Source organism: Pelodiscus sinensis, chromosome 13 (assembly GCF_052426305.1).
Source record: "Pelodiscus sinensis isolate ZL-2025 chromosome 13, ASM5242630v1, whole genome shotgun sequence".
Classification (NCBI taxonomy): domain Eukaryota; kingdom Metazoa; phylum Chordata; order Testudines; family Trionychidae; genus Pelodiscus; species Pelodiscus sinensis.
This window is the reverse complement of record NC_143064.1, coordinates 20,807,673-20,834,362: the sequence shown is the minus strand read 5'-3', so window position 1 is coordinate 20,834,362 and position 26,690 is coordinate 20,807,673. Positions and strand designations below refer to the sequence as shown.

General features: G+C 43.1%; 1 protein-coding gene across 1 annotated transcript in view; it reads right to left on the bottom strand.

Annotated features, from left to right (window-relative positions):
- COL4A5 (collagen type IV alpha 5 chain) overlaps nt 1-26,690 on the bottom strand; it is a 143,488-nt gene that overhangs the window by 5,181 nt on the left and 111,617 nt on the right. The window contains exons 37-48 of the mRNA XM_075940947.2: nt 24,302-24,428; nt 21,896-21,976; nt 20,838-20,936; nt 19,574-19,624; nt 18,475-18,660; nt 11,805-11,938; nt 10,195-10,267; nt 9,969-10,040; nt 9,213-9,341; nt 8,950-9,048; nt 5,055-5,267; nt 4,505-4,682 (exon numbers count right to left, since the gene is read on the bottom strand). Coding sequence (XP_075797062.2) covers nt 4,505-4,682; nt 5,055-5,267; nt 8,950-9,048; nt 9,213-9,341; nt 9,969-10,040; nt 10,195-10,267; nt 11,805-11,938; nt 18,475-18,660; nt 19,574-19,624; nt 20,838-20,936; nt 21,896-21,976; nt 24,302-24,428 — 1,442 coding nt within the window. The remainder of the gene's footprint in view (nt 1-4,504; nt 4,683-5,054; nt 5,268-8,949; nt 9,049-9,212; nt 9,342-9,968; nt 10,041-10,194; nt 10,268-11,804; nt 11,939-18,474; nt 18,661-19,573; nt 19,625-20,837; nt 20,937-21,895; nt 21,977-24,301; nt 24,429-26,690) is intronic.

Genomic DNA, 26,690 nt, shown 5'->3' with positions numbered 1-26,690 from the left:
CATTTAATCCAGACCATCCAAACCATTATTGAAAGTGTGCATTATGGATAGCGGCAAGATTTGAAAACATGACCTTAAAAACAGATGTTCTTGCACTTTCATTCTAACTAGTTATTAGCTGGACACGCAAGCCAAATTTTGTCTGTTACTTGGGCTCAGGCATGCTTATGAGGGTAGGGGAGGAGAATAGGAAGGGGGAAGAAGCAATTTCCCCAGAACCCAGCGATACAAAAAGGCCCAGAGTTCCTGGTGCCATCGCTGCTACTGTGGTATCAGTGGCAGTCAGAGCCCTGGGCCCGTTAAATCGCTCCTGGAGAGCTGCACCACACGACACGGGCAGCGCTAAGGGCTGCCCAACCTTAGTCCTGCCCCTTCCACCAAAGGCCCCACCCCTTCCAGGGGCACAGAGCAGGGGTCCCCCCTTACCTGGTCCAGGGGCTCGGCAAGTCTGTCAGCCCTGCTGCTGGGCCCACCTCCCATTATCTTCATATGGAGTTGTAGCTACATAAGCAGTAGCAGAAAGTGGCCCCGTAATATTTTGCACAAAGCCACAGTGAAGACTCATATTCAGAGATATTGTTTACAAGTATGGTAACTGGAGTTCTTTGAGATGATGTATTCCTAAGGCTGCTCCACTTTAGGGATTTGTGAGCACTACCTATATGCTTTTCATCAGGATATCTGATAGCAGTGTCTGTGGATCCATACCTGTGCCCTATAGAACCTTGTTCTTCAGTTCAACGGCATATAGGGGAAGGCAGGACTGCTGCTGCTCCAGTTCTTTCTTGACTAGGAAATCTAGCATGGCTTGGACTTCAGTTTAGAGGGGAAGGAGGGCAGGTAGTGGAGCCCCGCCAGAGACAAAACATCTGAAAGAACTCCCGTTACTGTACAGTTGATTAACCTCTCCTTCTTCAATAGCTGTCCCTATGCATGCTCTGCTTCAGTGACTCCCAAGCAGTGCTCCAACTGTGGAGGTGGGTGCCGAGGAGAGGGATCTAGTAATTTAGAGAACAACCACACCAAATGCTGCATCTATCATGGAAGCTTGCACAGTTACCATAGTGCTGGGGGAAAGGAGTGCATGGACAGCCAGGCAGCATCTATAAATGTCTACTGTGGGCAGGCCTGGCCCTTGGGCAAGGCGAGTGAGGCAGTTGCCTTGGGCCCTGTAGACTCAGGACCCCACGCTGCCCTGCTCCCGGCCCTATCCACTCAGTTGCTCACTCAGGGCCCTGCACTGCCCTGCTCCTGCCCACCCAGCTTAGCCACGCTGCCTTGGGCCCCACACACTGTTTGGCCAGGCCTGTTCACTGTGGGTATGTTCTAAAGAAGGGCAGTAGAGGTGGATTGTGCTCTGCTGGAATGGGCAGGCTCCTTAGCTCGGGGACACACACCCTACATTCTGTATCATTCTGTAATGGACTCTGAAACCTATTTCAAAAGTCTTTGGATGGAAATAGGGATTCCCTTCATCCTGGCTGCAAAAGGGACATAATCTAAGAGAAGCTCTGATGGGCTTAGTTCTGTGGAGACAGAATGTGAGGGCTCTTCTCATGGTCCGTATGTAAAGATTGACTTTTTCTCCAGAAGTGTTTGGGGATGAAGACTGGCAACAGAATGACCTGGCTGATGTGGATGTCTGATGAAACCGTGGGCAGGAAGCAAGAATGGGGTCACAAAGTCACACTGTGTTGATAAGACCCTGTGTAGGGTGGATCTGCCACAAGTGCTCCAAACTCCCTTACCCTTCTGCCTGAAGTTACAGTTAAAAAAGAATGAGACTTTGAAGGACTGGTGGAGGACTGAACAGTTCCCCATAGGTTCAAAGGGTGGATTCCTCAATGAGTGGAGAACTAAAGTTCAAAGATAGAGTAGGTAGGCTCTTTGGTGTGAGGAAAATTGTTGGTCAAACGCTTAATGAACCTAGAAGTCATAGTGTATGCAAATATTGAATACCCCATAGCAGATATGTGAAAGACTATAACAACCACCAGGTGGATTTCTATGGAGCTCTGTGACAAGCCCAGGTTTTTAAATTCAGAAGGTTATTGAGTATGCAAGCGAGATGTCACATGCAAACTTTGTGGGGATGTGTCCATCAATTGAGAGAGTTGAGAACTCTGAGTTAGACTCACACTTTTGAACAGGTGGTGTGTTTGAAGCAAAGAGGTAAAATTCTGAGCCAGGCGTAAAGACCTCTTAGTAACTCTCCTTCCCTTTTCCTAGCCAATAAAACTTTAGTTAGCTTACAATAGAATTGACTATCTGTTGTCTTTGGAGGAAGATCAAGGGTGCAAATTGACCTGGGTGAGTCACTGGTCTCTTGGGACTGAGTGTAAATTGCAATGTGTTGTGTTTTTCTTGTGAGTGACCATACATCTCATAGTCCAGCTAGCTTGAGTGGCAAGACAGACTGAAAGCAGAAGCTTTATGAGTCTTCTTGCTTCCTAACTGCTAGGATGACTTCTCTTTCTTCTTTGGCTCTCTACTGAGGGGTGCTGGTCTTTTTTTTTTTTAAGGCTTCAAAGCCTCTGAAGCTGGTCTCTTGGTCTCTGCTTGCCAGAGCCCTAGAAGTCACTAGGTTTTCAGCATGGCTGAGGATGATGTATGGACGAGAGACAGGGAAGGAGGTTGGAAAACAACTCAGAACCCAAAGCAGTAGGGAATCTTCCCATGCAGTCCTTACACTTCGATGGTACATGAAATTCATTGAGCTAGTGAAAGGGGCAGGAATGCCTGTCACTGAGGGGAAAAGACCATTGGCAAGTGTGGCAGGGTTTGAAGCTCAGGGTGGTTGGGTACAACCCCAGAAGGCCACAGCCACAGACAAAAAGGTGTTGAGAGAGGGAAGGAAGTCCTGACCATGAAAACAAAGGATGAAAGAACGTTTTATCCTAAAAGCAGCTTGCATAGGGCAAAACCAAAAAAACCCCACAAAATAAAGAAAAGAAAAAGTAAACAAGCTAAGTAATGCTAAATCTAGCTGGCCCTACAACTGTCCATCTCTAGAAATAGATGGCTGAGAAGGAAATGGAGCAGTGTTGGGTGCCCCTGCCCTATTCACCAATGGATTGGAGCACAAACACTTATAGGGTACAGGTATGGGCATATGGACATTGCTATAAAAAAATCTCTGATTGAAAGCTCATAGGCATATGCACACAGCTAGGGACAACTACTCAGAGAATTGCATAATCTCTACCCAATGACCCAAAGAGAGGCCTTTCTTGACTCAAAGTGGGAAGAGCTTCTCTTTCTGGGTACCTTTCAGCAACTATCCCGTCCTTACAAAATTTTAAAACTTTGTGCCCAATAAGAGCAACAATTCTGTGTTGGCTTGCAATGCAAAATAGAGACAATGTCCTGACCACTTAGGCTCATTAAAGATTCCATGACATTTTCATAAAAAATTAAGGCTTGGTAGACTCAGCATCCAGACCAACTTCCATGTTGGTTATTAGTTTCTGCTCACCCCTGGCAAAGGCATTCTTCACTCTCTAAAACTGTGATATAGAGCTGCTGCACATTGTTGGTGTCACACAGGACACTACATTTCAACGATGACTGAAATATATTTATATATAGGGCCAAATTTTCAGTTGGTAAAATTCCCCCAAAGGCAATGGAGTTTTGCCAGCTGAGAATTTGGGCCATTTGTAAAGTTTGCTAACTACTTGGGGATCCTTAGGTGAAAGGAAATTAGCAAACATGTTTCTTTTTCACAAGATACAATTATGTGTTCTTTATGTCACTAATTGTGTCTCCTTGTATGTGTTCATACTCTCTAGTACATTGTGGATGATACATAAATCATGAGAATATACCCAGATGAACAATTTACGGTTATCTGCTATTCAAAGAGCAGAGCTGATAGGACTTTGTGAGGTAGTAATTTTGGCCCAGAATTGTAGGCTTTTTTACTCAAGTTTCACAAACCCTGATATAAACAGAAATGTTTTCAGAAATGTAAACAGGTCCATTCAAGACAGTCTCTTTTTGCCTGAATTGGCCTGCAGTGTTTGCATCCCAAATATTATATCTGAGAACCAGAAGGTGAGAATGATTTAAAAAAGGGAAACTAGTCTAGTCTACTTTCATTGTCCATACTAAATAAAGCACAAGAAGTGCTGTACATAAACAACAAGTAAAAACAGATGTTTAAAAGCTTTTGGCTTACTATTTTGTTTTTTTAAATGTTTTGAAATGATGGCATCCCCTTAAAAGTGCAAAAATTCACAAGCTCAATGGATAGAGGTGCATTCTTAGGCACCATAGAAATACAAGGGACAAGCAGTAGTGGTTGCTAATCCCCTCCTCTGAGGCGCCAGACAAGATTATACACATAGCACACTGATGGCCATTAAAAGAAGAAATACATACAACTGATTCATCTTTTTACCATGTCTTAATATTCAGCCTGCAGGCTCAGAACCACATTGGAACAAGAGGAGCAACCTATTCAAATCCCATACAAAGCCTTACAGCCTATTTTATGTCTCACCGGCTAATAAATGGCTGGATGCTCTGCCCAGTCAGTGGCTCCATGCTCATTGGCATTGGCTTCGGAGTGGACAGCCAATAGGAATAATCATTTCTTGATGCAAAATTACACACATTGTTGATGTTACAGAACATGAAGGGCATGGTGCTGAAACGGCGGAGACAGCTCCCAGCAGTACCTACAGAGGTAGATACACACACACATGAATTGTGACAGAGGAAAGAATTTTCATTTTACGGTGTCTAAAGGAAATTAGTTCCTCTCCTCCTTTTTTTTTTAAAGCTACCACTAATTGCATATTCTTCTCCACCTCTTATGAGTACACAGCTTGAATTGCCAAACTGAAAAATTGCCTGTGAATTTCAGTGTGTGACTGCTTCTCTTTAAAATGCAGATGCAAGTCCATGGAGATGGCAGATCTCAGCAATCAAGCCCCTACCCTTATCTGAATAACCTTCAAAACACAAAGTATCAGAGAATTATGAGAAGAAGTTGAAGCTTCTTTTCCCTTTTAAAACCGGACAATAGTGCATATGATGGATGCTCTCACCTAAGTCCTGGCCATGGGCTCGCTCATTTCCCTGCACATACAGAAGAGAAAATCCTTCGTATATCCTTGTTGTTCCTTGTGGGCACAGTGGTGTGTCTATAGTCTGGCTGTGTCGTGTTATAAGGAATCCATGAGCGACAGAAGCTGTTCCAGGAGGCCCTGGTGGACCTTGCAAGCCATCAGGACCAGTGGGTCCCTGTGTACCTTGCAAGCCTGTTGATATAGGAGAAGCAGAGCACAAACATTTGTTCACATATCTGTTAACTTCGCTAGCACATTTCATCCAAGAAACACAGCACAGGTTGAACACATTAAGTCCAAGCACTACTATGAGTCAGGAGAATATTCTCCCCAGTTTTTACAGGGGTTTTTAAAAGGTAAATAAGTATAGCCTTGCAAATCTGCAGATATCCACGGCTTTTTGTTGTTGTTGTTGTTGTTGAGGATAGGGATACGGATACAAATTTTATATCTAGAACCCTGCAAATTTGTGAATATCTACTTTATATATGGGGGTATCTGCATCCATGCATTTGGATATGGATATCTGTGGATCATTTTTGCAGACGTGGATACAAATTTTATTTTGCGCAGGGCTTTATAAATAAGTGCAGGCCTGTAGAAATGAAGAACCTGGGTATAGAAGCAGCCACAGCTTCCAAACTCCCATTGACTTCAGTTGTCTCTATGGCTGCGTCTCCACTGGCATAATTTTGCGCAAATACTTTTAATGGAAAAGTTTTTCCGTTAAAAGTATTTGCGCAAGAGAGCGTCTATACTGGCATGTGCCTTTGCGCAAAAGATTTGCTTTTGCGCAAAAGCATCCGTGCCAGTGTAGACGCTCTCTTGCGCAAGAAAGCTCTATTGGCCATTTTAGCCATTGGGCTTTCTTATGCAAGAAATTGATGTTACCTGTCTACACTGGCCTCTTGCGCAAGAACACTTGTGCAAGAGGACTTATCCCTGAGCGGGAGCGTCAGAAGATTTGCGCAAGAACCACTGATTTCATACAGTAGAACATCAGTGTTCTTGTGCAAATACTCGCGGCCAGTGTAGACAGGTGGCAAGATTTTGCGCAAAAGCTCTTTTGCGCAAAATCTTGCCAATCAATGTAGACACAGCCTATGGGTATGTCTAGAGTACATCCCTCTGTCGAGAAAGAAAGCCTTGCGGGAGGCATAAGGGATGTGTCGAAAAAGGCTTTCTTTCTCGACAGATTCCCCTCTTGACTGCCACTCTTTGCCGACAAAGTGCTGAGTCGGCAAAACGTGGTGGCCATTTTTATGCAAATTAGGCCCAGGATATTTAAATCCCTGCCTCATTTGCAATGTCAACCTGCCTAATCTGCATCCCTCTGCCGACAGAGGGATGCAGTCTAGACATACTCTATGAGTGCTTAGCATGTCTGAAAAAGAACCCTGAAGAACCCAATGTTTTAAACTGCACGTGACAGCAAGCACAACTGCCTGCTAATTAGCCTGTGCAGTGTATCTCAGGTACTTTATGGCTCCAGTAAGGAGGAAAGTTGGTCCAGTGGTTAGAGTGCTAGAATGTAACTTGGGAAATCTTTGTGCACTACCCTGCTCTATCAGGATACTTTCTTTCACAGGCTTCTGGTGTGATTGTGGGCAAGTCATTTAAGTTCTTTGCTGACTTTGTTCCCTAGCTATAAAATAACAGACTAAAAGTACTGCCATCTCTCACAGGTGTGTTCTGAGGATAAACACATTAATGATTGAGAGGTGCTCAGCAATGTTCCCTCTAACTTTTTCCATCCATGAATGGAATAAATGTTATGTGCACCAGGCCATGTGCACCACCAATAGAAACACATACGTCCAGCTGTGGGCACGCTGCTAATCAGATGGGTGGCATTTGAGTCTCTCCTGAGTGGTTGCCCAAGTGCTCAGCTTACAGGGAACAACTGGGGCTCAGATACTACAGAAAGTAGTAGCCACAGACACGGGTGGTGAGTGAAGGTAGGGGTGGAGGAGGCAGGGCAGCATGAAGCCCCAGCTTGAGCACACAGAGGGTGGGTGCTGGGGGTAGCAACACTCCACCCCCAATATGCCTACAGTAGGCATTCTGGTGGCAAAATGTAGACAGGGCCATGCCTGGCGGTTTGGGATGGCAATGCCTTCCCCCGCCTATGATACCTGCCGCCCCTAGCCACAGAATACTGTGGTTAGCTATGTCCACGGTAGGTAAGCCATACCAAGCCCACATAAATATACATGCAGCCCGGTGAGTTAGGCCTTCTTGATTTACAGGTCAAAAAGCAAGCCAGTAACAGAGCTAACAGATTTCCTCTAGAGATCCAAAACCCACTGAAATCAATAGAAAGTCTGCAACAGACTTTGGAACAAACTCTAAGAATGGAAGATGAAATATGCCCTAACAATCTTAGAGCAAAGCATAAAAAACATGCCTGGGAACTTAAGAGGAATTTTGCAGCATGCCCTCTTTGTCACTTTTCTTAAATAACTATGTTTATAAGACTACATTTTTAGAAAGCTGGACCTTTTTCTTTCCTGGTTCTTTTTTAAGGACATTGTCTTTTTACATTTTTTCAAATTACACTCACAAATATTGCACAGAGCAAACCAAAACCAGGAAAACTGCTTTGCCGAAATATTGACCTTTCCTCACCAGCTCTGATATATAATTTCTTTGTGCATATTCTTTCCCTTAACTTTGTTTTGTATCCTGCTGTTTGAAAATTTGGTACAAGTTAATCTACAACTTCAGCCTGCTCCAGATGAAGATTCAGCCCTTAGTGTTATGACTCTAGCATTCTACTAGCCTGCTACTTTGGAATGCTATCTTATTTGCATAATCTTATTCCCAGCTAGAACATACTTCAGCAAAGAAATCTAGGAAACCATTTGCCTTCTATTGCTAATTGATTAATACAATTTTCAAAAGTGACAGACACTGAAGAGCCCAAATATCACTGAAATTGAATGGGATTTTGTGTTTAGCAGAGTTTAGCTGGTATCTAGTTGAAGTTTTCTCTTCCCCAGTTAACTGTCATTACTCCACGTAGACCTGATGGAATTCTCTTTCCCCATGAGACAGTTTTTCTGATTCCTTGTTTCAATGCAAAAACACAACCCATTATTTCCCAGCTCCTACTCCTCTTTGTTTGTTACCATCCTAACCATACATCATGGCTACGTCTACACTGGCATGATTTTCCACAAATGCTTTTAACGGAAAAGTTTTCCGTTAAAAGCATTTTCGGAAAAGCACGTCTAGATTGGCAGGACACCGTTCTAAAAAAGCACTTTTTGTGGAAAAGTGTGTGTGGCCAATCTAGACGTGCTTTTCCGCAAAAAAGCCCCGATCGCCATTTTCGCCTTTTTTGTGGAAAACAAATCTCTGCTGTCTACACTGGCTCTTTTGCGCAAAAGTTTTTCGGAAAAAGACTTTTGCCTGAACGGGAGCAGCATAGTATTTCCGCAAAAGCACTGACAATCTTACATGAGATCGTCAGTGCTTTTGCAGAAATTCAAGTAGCCAGTGTAGACAGCTGGCAAGTTTTTCCGCAAAAGCAGATGATTTTGCGGAAAAACTTGCCAGTCTAGACACAGCCCATGTGTCACAGGCTGCAAAGAGTTTTATTTTAAATTAAAAACAAAGTGAAATAGAACAATATCCAAGGACTATATCCAGCAACAATACTGGTACTCAGTCTATGGTTCCATGACTAATAACTTTTACAAGCCTACAGCATACATCATCAAAGACTGCACCTTGGACTCTCTCACAGCAAGACAGCTGGGACATCCTATTACTAAAAGCAGAAGTCCTGACATTTGTCTACATTCTTAAGAGCTTTGGTTTGACATGCCAACCCCCTCTCTCCTCACAAGAACTAGAGAACTTATTATACCTGGTTGGCCTGGAAATCCTCTGTCTCCTTTGCGTCCTCCTGGACCATCAAATCCAGGAAGTCCATCTCGCCCAGGATCCCCTGGAAGGCCTATTTGACCTAGAAAAATAAATAGAGCAATGAAATCTGTACTCTTGCAAACTCACCAAAGTCTTAGCAAATACACCTAGGAACCTCTCCAGAACAAATTGTCGACTGCATCCTGTTACTTAGCCACATCCTATAAAATAAGCAATAAAGCCTGCACTCCAGAATGATCATACCTGGCAATCCTGGTGGGCCTATCAATCCAGCTGACCCTTTCAGTCCAGGCTGGCCTGGTGGACCTGGAGGACCTGGGTCACCTTTTATTACAATGGTTTGTCCAGCAGGGCCAGGTAAGCCTGGTGGACCTAGGATAAAACACGTTTGTATTAAAGACCCGGAGGAGACTCCTAAAGGGAAGTTTGATTAGCTCATCAGCCTTATAATTCTTTAAGATGACAACAGCCAGGGGATCTCATCCATGGAATAAAAACTGCAACTAGAGGGTCATGGCAACAACTTGCTCTGAGTTGCACCTGAGCAAAAAGGAGGAACTGACTCTTATGGGGGCTGTTACATATAGCCAAGGAAACTGAGTAAAGTCAGCTTTATTACTGGCATTAAACTGTCCCAAAGTCCTTTTCTGCATGGTGTCCTTGAGTCAACATGGAACAACCAAATAGCAAAAACTCAAGGGAGGAAGGGAAATCATCAGCTTCCCTCTCCTGAGCAGCTTCTTTCCACTGAATGAAGACAACTGGGTCTACTTCAGGTATGCACGTGGCTTTTCCCTTACTAGGAAAGTGGAAGGAAAGTTTTAAAAACAATGAGTGGTGTTTGTCACGGCTGTTCATATCATAACACAACAAGGACAAATTCCATTGCTGGGATATCTTTGCCTGGCCTGAGTAAGTTATACCAGGACTAGACTTGGGTCCCATTCTGTCTCTCTGAAGACAAGAAAGTGGTGGGGTACCATCAACCATAAGTCATACCTGGGGAGCCTGATGGGCCTTGATCACCTTTAAGACCAGTTGCTCCTGGAGGTCCAATGGGGCCCTTCATACCTGAAACACCAAACCAATACTGTTATAAAGGGAAAGTATGTGCTTCCTGGAAAAAAACATGAATGCCCAAATTGGGCTCCTCTCCTCTACCAGTTGGCCATTACTGAGGTATACAGAGGTATACCCAACTTGGTCTGAAAATACTTTTAAATACCTGGAAATCCTGGAACACCTGGAGCCCCGGGATCACCTTTCATTCCATTTAGGCCTGGACGACCGGGATCACCCTAAACAAAAAACAATTATTTAATCCTCTCATTAAGGAAGGATAACGAGTCTTGTGGATAAGGGAAAAGCAGTGGGCATGGTATTCCTAGACTTTAGTAAGACATTTGATATGGTCTCACATTATATTCTTATCAATAAATTAGGCAAATACAACTTAGATGGGGCTACTGCAAGACGGGTGAAGAACTGGCTGGATAACCATTCTCAGAGAGTAGTTAACTGTTCACAATCCTGCTGGAAGGGCGTAACAAGTGGGGTTCTGCAGGGACTGGTTCTGTTCAATATCTTCATCAACAATTTAGATATTGGCATAGAGAGTACGCTTATTAAGTTTGTGGATGATACGAAGCTGGGAAGGGTTGCAACTGCTTTAGAGGATAGGGTCATAATTCAAAATGATCTGGACTAATTGGAGAAATGGTCTGAGGTAAACAAGATGAAGTTTAATAAGGACAAATGCAAAGTGCTCTACTTAGGAAGGAACAATCCATTTCACACATACAGAATGGGAAGTGACTGTCTAGGAAGGAGTACGGCAGAAAGGGATCTAGGGGTCATAGTGGATCACAAGCTAAATATGAGACAACAATGTGACACTGTTGCAAAAAAAAGCAAACATGATTCTGGGATGCATTAACAGGTGTGTTGGGAGCAAGACATGAGAAGTCATTCTTCCACTCTACTTTGCACGGATTAGGCCTCAGTTGAAATATTGTGTCCAGTTCTGGGCACCACATTTCAAGAAAGATGTAGAAAAATTGGAGAAGGTCCAGAGAAGAGCAACAAGAAGGATTAAAGATCTAGAGAACATGACCTATGAAGGAAGGCTGAAAGAATTGGGTTTGTTTAGTTTAGAAAAGAGAAGACTGAGAGGGGACATGATAGCAGTTTTCAGGTATCTAAAAGGGTGTCACAAGGAGGAGGGAGAAATATTGTTCTCCTTAGCCTCTGAGGATATGACAAGAATCAATGAGCTTAAACTGCAGCAAGGGAGGTTTAGGTTGGACATTAGGAAAAACTTCCTGTCAGGATGGTTAAACAGTGGAATAAGTTGTCTAGGGAGGTTGTGGAATCTTCATCTCTGGAGATATTTAAGAGCAGGTTAGATAAACATCTATCAGGGATGGTGTAGATGGTACTGGGTCCTGCCATGAGGGCAGGGGATTGGACTCAATGACCTCTTGAGGTGCCTTCCAGTTCAAGTGTTCTATGATTCTAAGTGTCCATAGGCACAGAGACTTGCACCTCCTATTGGCTGTGGTTCGCCTTTTCCAGCCAATGGGAGCTGTGAGGCTCCCGGCCTGTGTACACTTCAATAAACAAAGCATCTTAGGGCCCACTAGCCACTTACCTGGGTGGATCCACGAGCCAACTTTGAAAGATCCTGGCTTCTAATACAGGGGTTTTCAGAGTGCTTTAAACAATCTGGCTTTACGCTCATTATAAAATGCATCTTCCAACTAGAAGGCTCTATATTTGGTTCTCTATAAAAATAAAGCATTCCCAGCTAGAAATAAGCATCACTCCTCCTCCTACCTGGCGTCCAGGTGGGCCTAGATCTCCTTTCAGACCAGGGAGACCAGGCTGGCCTGGCAGACCTGGGTTTCCTTTTTCTCCTTTAAATCCTCCATTTCCAGGGGGGCCCCGTGGACCTTCTGGACCTTGCAGACCTTGACATTACATAACAGATGTTCATAGATCAGTATGAGTCAGTCTGACTCTTGTAGATTCCATACGGATCTGCATATAAAGACTGTGTCTCTACACTAAAGTATGTATTTAGCTTGGCTTCCTGTAGCACCCAATGCAAAGTGTACAGCTAGGACCAATCTAATGAGAATACGTAGCATGCTCCCTTTCCTGAGTGACCCTCTTCATTGCAAAAGGCAGTGTCACAGAGTGACACCCACAGCGGAAAATGTGCCTCCCCTCCACCCCCCGTTGTAGAAAGAGTTTGACATTTTCATTAAGGGAAATAAGGCTGTGTGCCACCTTCCCAAAATGCTTCTCCTGATGGGGGAAAAAGTAAAAACTGCTCCCAAATCCTGCCTCTCTTAGACGCTGTCCCACCTTTGAGGCAGAGGAGTTAGTGGTAGGGCTAACAGCTGAGTCTTCCCCAGCAAAAGCTCAGGGATGAATGCCCCTTGCAGCTAATTAATTCCCTCTCCAATAATTAGGCTGATTATATAAACCCCAATGGAGACTGGATATTTGTTTCAATTATATCCTCTAACATTCAGGATTAGTTTTTTTCTTAATGCGCACTCAACCAATTTTCTCCACTGAGCAGCAGGGAGTACCTAGGCAAGTCTCTGGGGATTGCACAACCTTTTCCTTTATGCAGAGGGTGAAATACCCTATTGACATTTTCATGTAAATTCATAAAAGCAACTAATAGTGTATTGAAAACAAACACCCAATCAGAACATTTCACCTTAGTTCCATAGTGATAAATACAAGGTCATTGTTATTCATATGTGACACACAAACTATAAGGTGTATAGTGTGGTTATCATTTAAGAAAGTGTTGTTATCATTTAAGTCACATGTCTATTTATATGTTTATATTGGCGATCAATGGGGCCAACAGATAGAGTTTTGTCTTTTCTGGAGCATTTCATGCATTTCTCCTCATTAATTCTAGCTATGTAATAAGATCTCACGAGCACACTGGCTTTTCAATTCTTCTGAAACCTTTAACAATGTAAAGTCTTACTTCAAGAGGCCCTGTACAGAGAATGTATTTGATAAGGAAGATATCTGCATGCAGTTCTGAAGATAAAAATCCTGACCAAAAAATCAGTAGCAATTTAGTACCACATATAAAACAAGTCATGCAATCGTCAGCTATAAACACATGCCACCATACAAGCTTGTTCTGAAAAGAAACTGAGTCTGGTCCCGCACATGGGAACTAATTACAGGTTACTTTTCCAGGACTGCTAACTGTCTACAGATACCATCTTCAGGGTACCCACAGTACTTAAAAATAATCTTTGAATTACAGAGAAAATATCAATTTTTCTTATGACAAATGCAATGCATAAAATAAATGGACCGAGTTAAGACTCTAACCTGGAGGACCTGGAAGGATCAGAGTTCACCAAAGCCCAATGATCGATGTTAGAAGAATCAGACATCACACAGTACAAAACAAGATTACTAGTTAGAAATAGTACGAATGATAGTATATACACTAAACAATAACCCATTTCACCAGTATATTTTGTATTTACAACATAATCAACATGCATGGAAAAAACATACATGAGTAGGCAAAGATATACATTTTCATATACAACTTATTCTGGTGATCAGGCTCCTACGGTCAACATGACACTCTTCATTAAATCAGAAACTTAGGCTTTACTGAAGAGCATGTTTTTGCTTTAATGTTACAAATGAGGTCTGCTGCCAGTTAGTCATTATACTTAGGGTTGTATTAAACGAGGGTTGTATTAAATAACCATTTCACTGACATCACTCAGATTGTATGTGGCCTGGAGTCAGGTGGATATACAATTTAATTAATAGATTCAGAGGCTTTCACCTTTTTGGGTGAAATGTATCTCTGTGTAGAGGTTTAGCACAAGATGGAATCACCACTTAAGCCCATTGCAAAGATGTGAATGTCACCAACTTGAGAGCAGAATACTAGTGCACAATAAAAAAAGACAAGAAAAGTTTTTAAAATGGGCATTGATCAGGTACTAATCAGGAGGCAAATATATGGTATGATATGTGCATTTATGCTTAGAATGGTTCTTTTTTGTCACTATTCCTGATGAAAAATTCCACTAAATGCTAATTGGTCTGTTTAAATTTCTTAGGGAGATTTTTTTTTTAATGCAGAAACATACTTGGAAAGCCAATTTAAGGTTTCTTCAGTTCAGTGCAGGCAAGTCTTTAATAAACTTTTCCCCGACATCCTCCAGAATTAAGACAAGGTGGATCCAGGACCAGTCAACCTTTTCATGACAGTGAAATGATTTAAATATAGATTTCATGCAATGTTCAGCTAAAAACCATGGTAAACACTTCAGGTTTATCTCAATGCTCTATTTTTTATGCATTTGACAAATCAAACTTTATTAATACTAGCTCTGTAATGGTTAAAAATATAGAGACATCTTGTTGCTAATATTAATTTCTTATAAAATGCAATTCATATTTACATAAGTTTTGCTATGATTTCCAAATTTTATGAATGACATGCTGAGAGTCTGTGGTGAATGTGGTGAGACAGAGAGTTAGGCAAAGCACGGACAGAGGCTTAGCTTATGTGGTCCTCCGTCTTGAACTGTAACCTGTCTGCGAAGTCTCTCCTAAAACACGACTGCTATTCAAGCCACATGTTAGAATGGTTTTGTGATGCAAACAAAACCCACAATTAGATAAAAAGAAGAGGCCACATTCGTTTTATACTTTATGACCTAGAGCAGGATAGGATGGTACATTAAGTCTAGCATACACAGTTAAAACTACACTTGACTAATTGCTATTGAATCTTGATCACAGAAGTTTGTTTCCTAAAAGTCATCATAGCAAAACTCTCAAGGTTTTATTTAATAAACTTGCCATTACGTAGGTATGCCAAGTCATTTTCATTCTAAGGACAGACACCGGGACATTACAACATCTGGCTAGTGCTACATGCACAGTCTATTATCACATTAAGTAAATCTGAAACAACTGCTAAGCACTTATGAAAGCTCTTCTGCAGCTTTCTAGAGGAGGTAGCTTTGTGTGCCAATTTAGTTATAATATATATAACAATGGAAGGTAGGGATGTTAGCATATAGTCGTTTAAATGATTAACTGATAAGCCTGGTTTTATCGGTTAATCAAAATGACTATGTGCCCACACACTGCTTGCTGCCTCTGTATCACATGAAAGGTATGTTTGAAGAATGACTTGGTATACCTGACCTTAGTTATCCACATTTATATACCAAAAACGTTTTTTTTAAGTACACACATTCAACTTCATGCAAAGTTACTATTTTGGAGTTAAGGGGCTAACCTGAAGGACCTGGGAGTAGGGGATCAAAGTTCACCAAGGCCATCATAATAACAGGGGGAAAAACATCAAAACTGTTAGAAACGTCAACGTACTAAACTAAACTTTTCATTTAGATTTAGCTCAATATTCCTTTACATACAGTATGCAAACACCAAACTATTACTGTTCCACCGTCAATAACAAAATAGGGAGTTAATAACAGTGTTTAATTTTCTTAGTAATCTGCTTTCCTGTGGTAGCTATTAAGAAACTGTTACCATTATCTACAGACCAAACTCATCCCTGATGTAACTCAACTGGAGTCAACAGAATTATACCAGGCCTGAATTTGATCCACCACTTCAAGTAATTTGAAAATACACCCAGAAGCCAAGTAAACAATGGATGCATCCAATTTGTGTTTTTATTATTTCCTTACAAGTAGGATAATCTGTCAGCAGCACAACTGATTTTATGACTAACTTCAAGAGGTTGAAATGTTATGAAAGCAGCATTTCAACAATGGGCTAGACCCTTTTGTTCTACAAAGTGCTGACTGTAATAGAACTACAGTAATAGCTTGGTTTATCCACATTAGTCCATGCACAAAGAGCAGGACAAATTTCACTTTATACATGACATGCAACATAAATGAAGATGAGAGAGAGAAAACATGCCTGAGCAGAACTTCACTGGTGTTTTCCAACTAATAACCTAAAATCTGCACAAAATGATGGTCTTGTCATGTACCTCATGGACTGATTTAGGTTAGTAACAGCTGAAACATGAGGAACAGAAACTAGCATATATATATATATATATATATATATATATATATATATATATATATACATACATACATACACACACACACACAGGGCTCGACGACTGCGGCGAAAACCCACTCGCCAGCCCCGCACCGCGCATGCCACAGACTCGCACTATGCACGCGCACACTGCCGGTGAACGGGGCGACTGGCTGAAATCTACTCACCATCGGCGAGTAGATAGCTGATTTGTTGAGTCGAGTAGATAAGCGGATTTGTTGAGTTCAGTACACACACACACACACACACACACACACACACACACACACACACACACACAATGTATCTACATTTATGTACAGGTGAAATATGGGATCACAAGTTGCTCAGAATTTAATATGCTTTACTTTATAAAATTTAGATTTTGTGGGGTAATTTACAGCATGAGAAGGAATTTTAAGGAAAGGGTCTGATCATTATAGAATAGTCATCAGCTGCCCTATGGAATGTTTCATCATCATGATTTGAAGTTGGATGCTACTTTTCATCTGAAGTTCTCAAAGGTCTATATTGTCACAGTCCTTACTTGGAGTTGTATCTGCTTGCACCAGAACTTAAACTGGCTCCAAGCTCACAATCCTAAAGACATTAGACAATTTATACAGTAATTCCTCATTTAACCCTATAGATATGTTTCAGAAAATGATCGTGTTAAGTGAAAACGTGTTATGTGGGGTCAATTTTCCCACTAAAAATAATGGAAAAGGTGGGGGTTGCATTTCAAGTGGTGGTGTCTATTGTGACTGGGACATAAGGTTGGGGGAGAAAGGGGACTGGGTTACAGCAGAGAGGGGAGCTGTTTGGCTCTGGGGAAGGGGAGGGAGATTGGATTGGGAGTATGCCCCTGTGACGGGTCTGCCGGGACCCGCACTGCGTCCGGCGAGAGGGCGTTGTCAGGGAACAGCACAGCGAGTGGAGAACCCTCTGCTGCTTTGCAGGGAGGCGGGGGAAGCCCCCCACAGCAGCCGGCAACGGGCCAGCTGGGGAAACCCAACTGCTGGCCTGCAAGCAGGAGTGGAGGAGAGGGGGCAAGGAGTCTGGCAAGGGGGAGTCAGCGGGGAATGGTGCAGCAAGTGGCAAACCCTCCGCTACTTTGCAGGGAGGCGGGGGAAGTCCTGCGCAGCTGCTGGCAATGGGCCGGCTGGGGAAATCATGTTATTCCGGGGACGGATGTGTAATTCAAAAAATGTTCCCTAAAAAAAAAAAATTGTGCTATTGCGAAAACATGTTAAGCGGGCACATGTTAAATGAGGAATTACTGTATTGAATCCCCCTGTCCAATATCCTCCTCCCATCCTCTAAATTGTCAATATGTGGAGAGTAGTCATTTTGTAAATGCACAAACTCAGTGTTTACCTTCCCCACCCAGAGCTTTCACCAATGAAAAATCCCCAATTCAGACGACTCTCAAAGTTTCAATTTTTTTAAAATAAGTGTTTTCTATTTGTCAACAAGAAAACAATTTCATTTCAACAAGCTGCTTCTCTTGAAAATGAGCATCAAGTGCATCAGGTAGCAAGTTATAGTATTAGCAGCTAATTAATTTCAAGTCCAAGCAACAACTGCAAAACAAGGCCTTGAGAGATGAAAGACAGAATATTTACTGACACAATCCTTAATCACTCTAAAGTGGCATCTTAATGCAGATGAATTTTCCATTAAACAATCAATCAATCAAATTCCTCAATACACCAGGGATCTGCTCAGTGATGTAAAGCCAGGATGGAAGTCGTCATTCTCAGAATTAGTAGATGCAGGAACAAGATGCAAACATGGAATGGAAAGATGAAGCTTGCATGGTGTTGCACTGAATCCACTGGAACAGTGTGATATGATGGAATGATGATGTGCATATGGGATGCTGAGATGAAGAAACCAGTGTCCAATTTGATCATGCTGTGATGCAAATATTAATTTGATTTTCATGGGGTCCTACTGTGCTGCAGTTTATTACTTTTATTTTTGTGTGCGATGAAATTCATTGATCATGTAACAATACCACAAAGACATATTTGGCAGATGCTGCAAAAGTTGATTTGGTGCTCTCTAGATGATTGCTGTGACAACATGCTGAGAATCTTACATTTACCAGTGCATTGTATTTTGCTGTCAGGTATAAGCCGGGTCTTTCAAAAACAAGCAGAAATCAAGGTTTTTTAAAATTTATTTTAGTATCTTTCTTAATATTGTTGTTTTTAGCAAGATAGCCTATTGATTTCCAAGAAATATGTACAGGTTATAGCATGGAAACATTGGCGTCAGCCAAACACTATAACAAAAGAATTAATCTGAAATTAAGGTGTTCTAAAGGCTGATAACCTGCCAGCAAAACAAAGAAGTATTGATAGAGACAGAAAGTTTTGAGCCGCATTCCTACCTGGTCTCCCTGGTACACCTTGTGGACCAGGACTACCTTTTGGACCTTCCATAGATGGCCCAGGCAGGCCTGGTAGACCTGGTGGACCTTGTAGCCCGGGGAATCCCTGGAATCCTGGTTCACCCTTCAGACCTATAAGTCCAGGGGCACCTGGAGGGCCAGGTAATCCCATCTCACCCTTTTGCCCTGTTAAACCAAACAGACATGTTTATGGAAACTGTAGTTAGATCTTCTATAAGTTACCTTTAACATATCCAAAGCACAGTTGAAGTACTAGCACTTGATTCCATTCTTGCTCATAAAACGTAAATCTGAACACATCTCCCTGGCACCAATGGAGTTATATCAACGTAAAACTGGTGTGAGGACAATCAAGCCCGGAGAGACTAAACAGATGAGAATTCTTGCAGGACAAGAAATTGTATAACTTGTGGCATGCAACAGGACCTTGCTAAATCTCACCTTCCTACTGTGCAAACCTACTGACACTCAAACTCATAAGGGTCTCACAACCTCACTTCTGAGCAAGGGTTTAATGGACATGACGTTGTGGGGAGTTCCCCAAGTAGTAAGACTGTAATAGCTTCGTATTAATATAACATAGAGTGTTAAGACATACCAACAAATCACATTTTCAGAAGTGCCCAAGTGATTTAGGAGTCTTAATCAGCTTGAAAGTCAAAGGAAATTGGCTTCTTAAGTATCTAAGTCACTTTTGAAAATTTGCAAGTGACTTTTAAAGCCACATAGATGCTTCTGCAAATGTTACCAATTGTCATATATTATAGCTACACCATATTTGTTAGGAGTAAATCAACACAGTTCAGTGCATAATACAGTTGATTTAACTGCCTTGTCTTTTCTGCTTCATTGCTAATTCGCTAAGTTCAATAGCGAGCCATGGGTGTCTCAGTTACTGATGCAAATGAGAATGGTCTTACTTTAGCATATAATATAAAAGGTTATTGCTACCCTGTTAATGTGCTGCAGCATAACAATATCAGCTAAATATCTACCATTCCCACTCTTTTGTATGTATATATATTTTTATGTATAGACAAACATCCTTATGAAAAAACAAAACAAAACAACACTTTGCCTGATAATCCTGGGAGTCCAGGAGGTCCTGGTCGCCCAAAACCTGGCTGACCTGAAAAGAAACAGATTAATCTTTTTTTACATATGTGGAGTGTTCACACCTCCAGCAGTAGGTACCATAAGATGAGGTTAAGAAGTTGAGTCCATTACTAGTAATTTGGTTTCCTTAATAGGGGAGCAGGAAAAGGCAAATCATCTAACAGAGTTCTCGCTCACTCCCACATCTCCCTATACACTTAAAGGATCTCCTCCAAGGTGACATGATGCTTGTGTGGCATGTTTCTTTCCACACACAAGATGGTCTTTCACATTGTGGGTTTTGGTAAATTTGCATTTGTAGTTGTGTGATAGCAGCTAATTGAGGGAAGTACCTGCCGGAGCCAAGAAGGTTCTAGAGCAGCAACGGGCATCTTTAAGGTGGTAAAAGCCCACACAATCCAGTAAAATGCTGTTGTGGCCCATTCTTTTTTAAAAATAAAAAGAGGATCCAGGATATAGTGGAAGAGGGAACCTTCGTGGCTGAGGAAAGAGAGGCCTTTGCTGGCTTCTGCTGTGAGAATGGGTTCCAGAGCAATGAGTCCCACCATGACGTCACCATGCTGAACCGCATACGCTGGCCCACCTATGTTCAGCTCTATGATCTCTGGAAAGGAGGATGAGCTTGTGCCCGCTGATGCTGCCCCTGCCACTGGGGACGTGTTACCCCTATTCAGCAACCGCAGCAGGTTTTCACCAGGGCTATCTTGGAGTGAGTCCACTGTGACCAGAGCTGCTGCCTCTCCTCAGGGTGGTGGGAAGAGCTGCCTCTCACCCTCTTTCACCACCCAAGGCTCCATGCTGACAGAAGCTTTCCCTACTACCGTCACTCCAGGTGCTGACAGAGCCCCTTCCTCTCACACTCAGATTAAGTGGACCTGAGTGGGCCTCACCCATGGCTGCATTCCTGGGGGCCACATGAAGTGATCTGGCAGGTTGGATGCAGCCCATTCCTGTTCTAGAAGGAGATGAAGCAATGCCAGCTGGAATGGAACTGGAGTGGAAGGGATTGTGCTCAGCTACAAAACCCTTAGATGGCCAAATGTCTAAGAGTGAAGCAATTTCCTGTCCTGTATCTCAATGACGGCTTGATGCCCTTCTTTGAGTGCACCCCCCCAGAGCTGAGAATCACACAGATTCCTGAGGGAGCATGGATGCTTTTGGAAGAGGACAGAGCAGAAATCAGAACACAGAATTAGAAGTGGAAAATAAACCAGTAGAAAACTAACCTGGTTCACCCTTCTGTCCAGCTGGCCCAGGAATACCATCCTGACCTGGCTGCCCTTTCTCCCCTGGAGGACCTATGGAGCCAGGACGGCCAACATCACCTAAAACAACAGAGCAACATATTAGACCAACCATCACAAAACTAAAACTGAAGAATGACCAAGTAATGTCGGGTCCATGTGAATAAGAAAATTTAAAACTAAAACAAAAACTCTTTTCCTTCTCTACTTTCTGCACTCTAAGAAAAAAGGTGACAGGAATGTGATCTTTAAGCAGTTTAGTAGTGGTGATTAAAATCCATCTAATGCGTCCATTCATAGGTGAAATTAGATTCTTACTTCTGCAAACACAGGCTAAGCTATCACAAAGAAAGCCTACTGATACAGAAACAGGTACTTACTAGTTTCAAAAGGTAATGAGATAACATTGTCAGTAATACAAGTAGTCAGGGTTGCCAACAGACAGTTAAAGTGCAATGAAATTATTGGAGTTTAGTTTCAGGGCACTATACATACATATATGTGAGTGACAGAGAATGAAAACAGATACACATCACACAATACAGTTGTCAAGATATGAAAAAATAAGCTATTTTAAATTTTAAAAAGGTTTAGGGGACCAAATCCAGCAGGCAAAACTTCCATGACAGTTTACAGTTTTAATCCAATAATTTGATGTAGTGTAGCAACTGCAATCACAGTACTCCTTTTGCCATGTCTAATTCCACCACTGTAAATCTGCAGTTGCCATCATATGTCCTTTGTAATCAATGGGAATTCTGCCATTCCAAATGGGACTTCATGTCAGAAATTATTATGAGGACACCCATCATGCCAGCCTATATTTCTCTGAATGGGAATTTGAATTTTTCAAACAGCATTTAATAACCTTCAATTTCAAATAACATTTTCCTGTTTAATTTTGCAAGTCACTGTTTGGGAATCAGATATCTACTATGGATCATAGAACTTTCTGGCTTAAGTAACACAAAAATAACTGAGGTTCTGCAGTCAGTCTGATGATTCTTCCAGCTTGACCTTGTTGTACTAATCATGCCTACCTGGTAGTCCTGGTGATCCAGGAAGACCAGGACTACCTGGGGGTCCATCAATACCTTTTGGTCCTGGAATTCCCGGTGTCCCTATGAAATACAGACATGTTAATCAAACAAGACATTGCACTGTTATCTCAGGTACTTGTAAATGCTGGATAATGTACAAGTCAGACCAAGTAAAGGGTGTCAAGAAAGTATCAAGATAGTGGATAGTGTGTGTGACAACTCCTAATGCTGTAGATTTGCAATCATTCATGTAAAGGGGCAGTAGAGTATTAAAGAAGAGGAAGTTCATCGATATGAAACATGGTGGCCTAATGGTGTTTTTTCCTGCCATCCTTCAGAAACCCACCTTCTTAAGTACTTAATGCTGAAAGCCAATGACATATCTAACTTAAGTCAGGCAGTATCTTCCCTAAAATGGATATAGCCTAGTAAACAGCAGCAGCATATTTGGTTAACACCACAGTGAAAGCATGATGGATAGCAGCTAACCCATCGTTCCTCACTCCTTACCAATGTTCCCTCTAATTTTTTCCATCCATGTACGGATTTTGTCCTTCCATGTGCAAATTATTTTTCTCTGTGTGCACCAAGGCATGTGTGAAAGTGCACCACCAGAAGAAACACAAACCTAGCTGTGGGCACTCTTCTAATCAGCTGGTCAGCACTGGAATATCTCCCGAGCGGCTGCACAAGCACCCAGCTTACGGGGAACGCTGCTCCTTTCTTTCCAGAAAAGACCTTCATGGGACATGGTTTTCACCTCTACAGCATTGAGTTGATGTGAATTAAGGACACTTAGTACCTATCCTTGGTCCGTTAGTTTATATAATCACTAAATTCAGACTTGAGAGTATGTGGGCTGGCTACACACAACAACTTGGATCGGTATAAAAATTATGCAACTCTGGGAGGTAAATAAGCATGAGCGACAAATTCCGCTGACCTCGTGCTGGTGCAGACAGTGCTATTTCAGCAGGAGAGCTTCTCCTACTGACATCACTATTGCTGGCTGAAGCAATTAAGACGACAGAAGAGCTCTCTCTAATCAGCTCAGAGCAGAAGTTCTCAAATTGTGGGTCAGGAGCTCATTTCAATAGTGTTTCCAGGGCTGGTCTAGTGGTGTTAGATCTGCTGTGGCATAGGGCTGAAGCCAAAGAGTGAGCTCTTCCAGCTTGGGCCAAAGCCCGAGGGCTTCAACCTTGGCAGCAGGACTCAGGTTACAAACCCTTCTCCCCCACCTCCGGGCCGAAGTCCTTATGGTTCGGTTTTGGATCCCTCACTTAGGGAGATAGGGCTCAGACAGGCTCAGGCTTCAGTGCCCCCCTCCCGGGGTTTTGTAGTAATTTCTTTTGTCAGAAAGGGGTCGTGGGACAATGAAGTTTGAGAACTCCTGGCTTAGAACATTTGTGTTGGTTGTGCCACTTCTGCATCAGTGCTGTAAGCCCCTGTAAACGCTGTAGTGTAGCCTGACACTGAGTTACATTGACTATTACAGTCTCTAGATAGGATTCCCAAATCTAATGAACTCTTATTTGTACATACTACATGTGTACATACTTATTTGCACATCCTGTCTTTTCTAAAGAATTAATTGTAAAGAGGTGATTTTTTTCCCAATAAGTTATAACAAATGCCCAGGTCCACAATGACTTTGTTATAGCAATCCACAAGGAAAAAAGGATGGCCAAATTCAGCTATCTGTGGGACAGAGGAGGTAGTAACCTGACCACTACAAATAACCAAGCAATAATATTGGCTTTCACTATGTCTACACTGGCGGCTTCTTGCTCAAGAACATCTTGCACAAGGGTTCTTGTGTAAGAAGTCTTGCGCAAGAAAACGTTCACACTGCCATGTGCAAGCTATGCTTTTGCGCAAGAGCGCCCATGGCAGTGTGGATGCTCTCTTGCGCAAGAAAGCTCTGATGGCCATTTTAGCCATAAGGCTTTCTTGAGCAAGAAATCCCTGCCGAGCATCCACACTGCCCTTTTGCGCAAGAGCTCCTGCGCAAGAGAGCTTACACCTGATAAAAAAGAGCATAGCACTTGCGCAAGAAGCCCTCTCTTACCACGCCGTACTGTACATTTACTTGCGCAAGAGCAGGCGGGCAGTGTGGATGCTCTGCAGATTCTTGCACAAGAACGGCCATTCTTGTGCAAGAAGCCACGAGGGTAGACATAGCCTAAATGTTCATATGTCCCAGTTCCCTCACTGCCAATGATTTTAGAAGGAAGTTTAAAATGCAGTAATGATTCTAGGAGCATTACATGAACTGGCTCCACCGTAAGAACCTCAAGTCATTACAGCCTGAACAATTCATATTACCTGCTTTTGGCTACAGAAGCCAAAACATGAGAGCATGAACAAAAGACAGGAAATTCCAGGGAAAATTCCAAGTAAAATTACCTGGTAATCCAGGAAGGCCTGCTTCTCCTTTTGCACCTGGATTACCTGGTAATCCAGACAAACCAGGATTTCCAGGTGCACCTTTGCTGCCAGGATTACCTGGGAAACCAGGGAAACCAGTGTCACCCTGGAAAATATTAGGCAAAAATGAGATCCATTCATTTTAATTTAGTTTAATTCTTTTTTGCTTTTTCTTGTTCTTACTATCAGAAAGCAGTAAATATCATAAGAATTTTCAGTTTTTCTTTTTTGCTGAAATTAATGTTAACCAATACTTAGCACTGGAACCGTAATGTTTGTTATTTGAAAATGGCAATTGTAAAGATTTTAATGGTGGCCCCTGCAATTTGTTTGTGTTGTGTTCCTTGAAGCTTTTCCCCAAAGATTGTTCTTTGACATTGCAACAAAATTGGAGGAGATATTTCAGCCCTACATGGAGAGATTCTATAGCAATCTTTTTAGTAAATGTAAATGTACCACTGTAAAAATGGCAGTGTTAGAGCCCGGGTGTATTGCCTCTCAATGCTAATAATAATGTAAAAGCTCTTCAGTGTACAAGCACAGAGTGTTTTTATAACCTGTCAGCCCTGTAACCTCAACTCAGAAAGTATAACACTATTTTCTTTCTGGCTCAGTAAAGGTTGAGATTGAAACATTTTTTACATAAATACATTTATGCCTGCACACCCTATTGCATTCTAGTGCTCTCTCACTAACTTCAGATTTCTATTCAGCCATTAGGCTTTGCTAGATGTCTTGAAAATGGGAATTGGGCATTCAAGTTCCACAGGCAGCTCTGAAAGTCTCAGTCATAAATAGTGTCAAATCTTCCTAATAAGTGTTATTCAGCTACCAATACATTTGAAGCAAATCCTTCATATTCCTCAAATTGGAGCTAGAAACCATTCAAACGTGCTCCTCTGGTCTAAGTACAGTTTTAAGGCATAGACCAGTGGTCCCCAACCATTTGAGGCTGCCGGACGCCAGAGGGCGTGACCGTTCGCCTGCCGGGTGCCAGAGGGCGGGGCCACTTGCGCACCCGAGGGCGGGGCCCCTCCATGCACCATGCGCCCGGTGCCCCCTCCAAGGGCTGCACGCTCGGGGCCAGCACCGCCCCCATGCGCTGTGTGCCCGGGGCTGGCACCCCCCCCAAGCTCCACACGCCTGGGGCCGGCACCCCCCTCCCAAGCACCGCACACCCGGGGCCGGCGCTCCCGCCCCAAGCACCGTGCGCCCAGAGCACGGGCGGCCAATTCGCGGTGCTCCCGGGGCCGGCGCTCACCGTGCGCCATGTGCCCGGGGCCGGCTCCGGCACCATGCATGCGTCATGTGCCCGGGGCCAGGCCAGCCCCGAGCACTTAGCAGGCGCACACAAATGCCCCCACAGGCACCATGGCACCGTGTTGGGGACCACTGGCATAGACACATGCTTTTAAAAGTAAGAGATGAACTATGTTTCTTTTTAGTTACAAATAAACATTTATGGCATCACAGACAACAAGATATGTCCTGGTAGGAGATCTTTGTCTCCATTTAACCTGGTTACCTGTCATCACACCAAAAATAAATTTGGCTCCCTCTTACTTTTAACATTCCAATCAGATATCTTGCTGAGTCAATAAGATATTTCTATGAGTTCTATGCATATTCGTTTTTTTTAAATCAGTAGGGTCCTACAAAATTCACAGCCATGAAAAATGCATTATAGACTGTGACATCAGGTCTCCCCCTGTAAAGTCTGGTTTTGGGTGCTTTTCTCCTATACTATATAGATTTCACAGGGGAGACCAATGTTTCTCATATTGGGGACCATGACCCAAAAGGGAGTTATAAGGGAGTCAAAAGATTTTTTTTGGGTGCGGGTGTGGGGAAAGTTCGTAGTACTGCCTTCAGAGCTGGGTGGCTGGGTGATCTGAAGGCAGCATATTGTCAGCAGCACTGCAGAATTAAGGGAGGCAGTACAGGCAGTCCCCGACTTACGCGGATCCGACTTATGTCGGATCCGCACTTACGAACAGGGCTTTTCTCGCCCCGGAGCTCGCGGGCGGCGGGACCACCCAGAGCGCAGCGGTCCCGCCACCGCGTCCTCCGGGGCGAGAAAAGCTGCTCTGGGTCTCTCTGGTGTGCTGGGGGGGACTCCCCAGCACAGCAGGGAAACCCGAGCAAAGCCGCACAGGCGGCGGGACCCTGCTGCCCGTGCGGCTTTGCTCCTTTGCCCCAGAGCAAAGCCGCACAGGCGGCGGGGTCCCCCGCCTCTGCGGCTTTGCTCCCTGTCTCCCTGCTGTCTCAAGGGCAAAGGAGCAAAGCCGCACGGGCAGCGGGGTCCCACCGCCTGTGCGGCTTTGCTCGGGTCTCCCTGCTGTGCTGGGGGGGACTCCCCCCCCCAGCA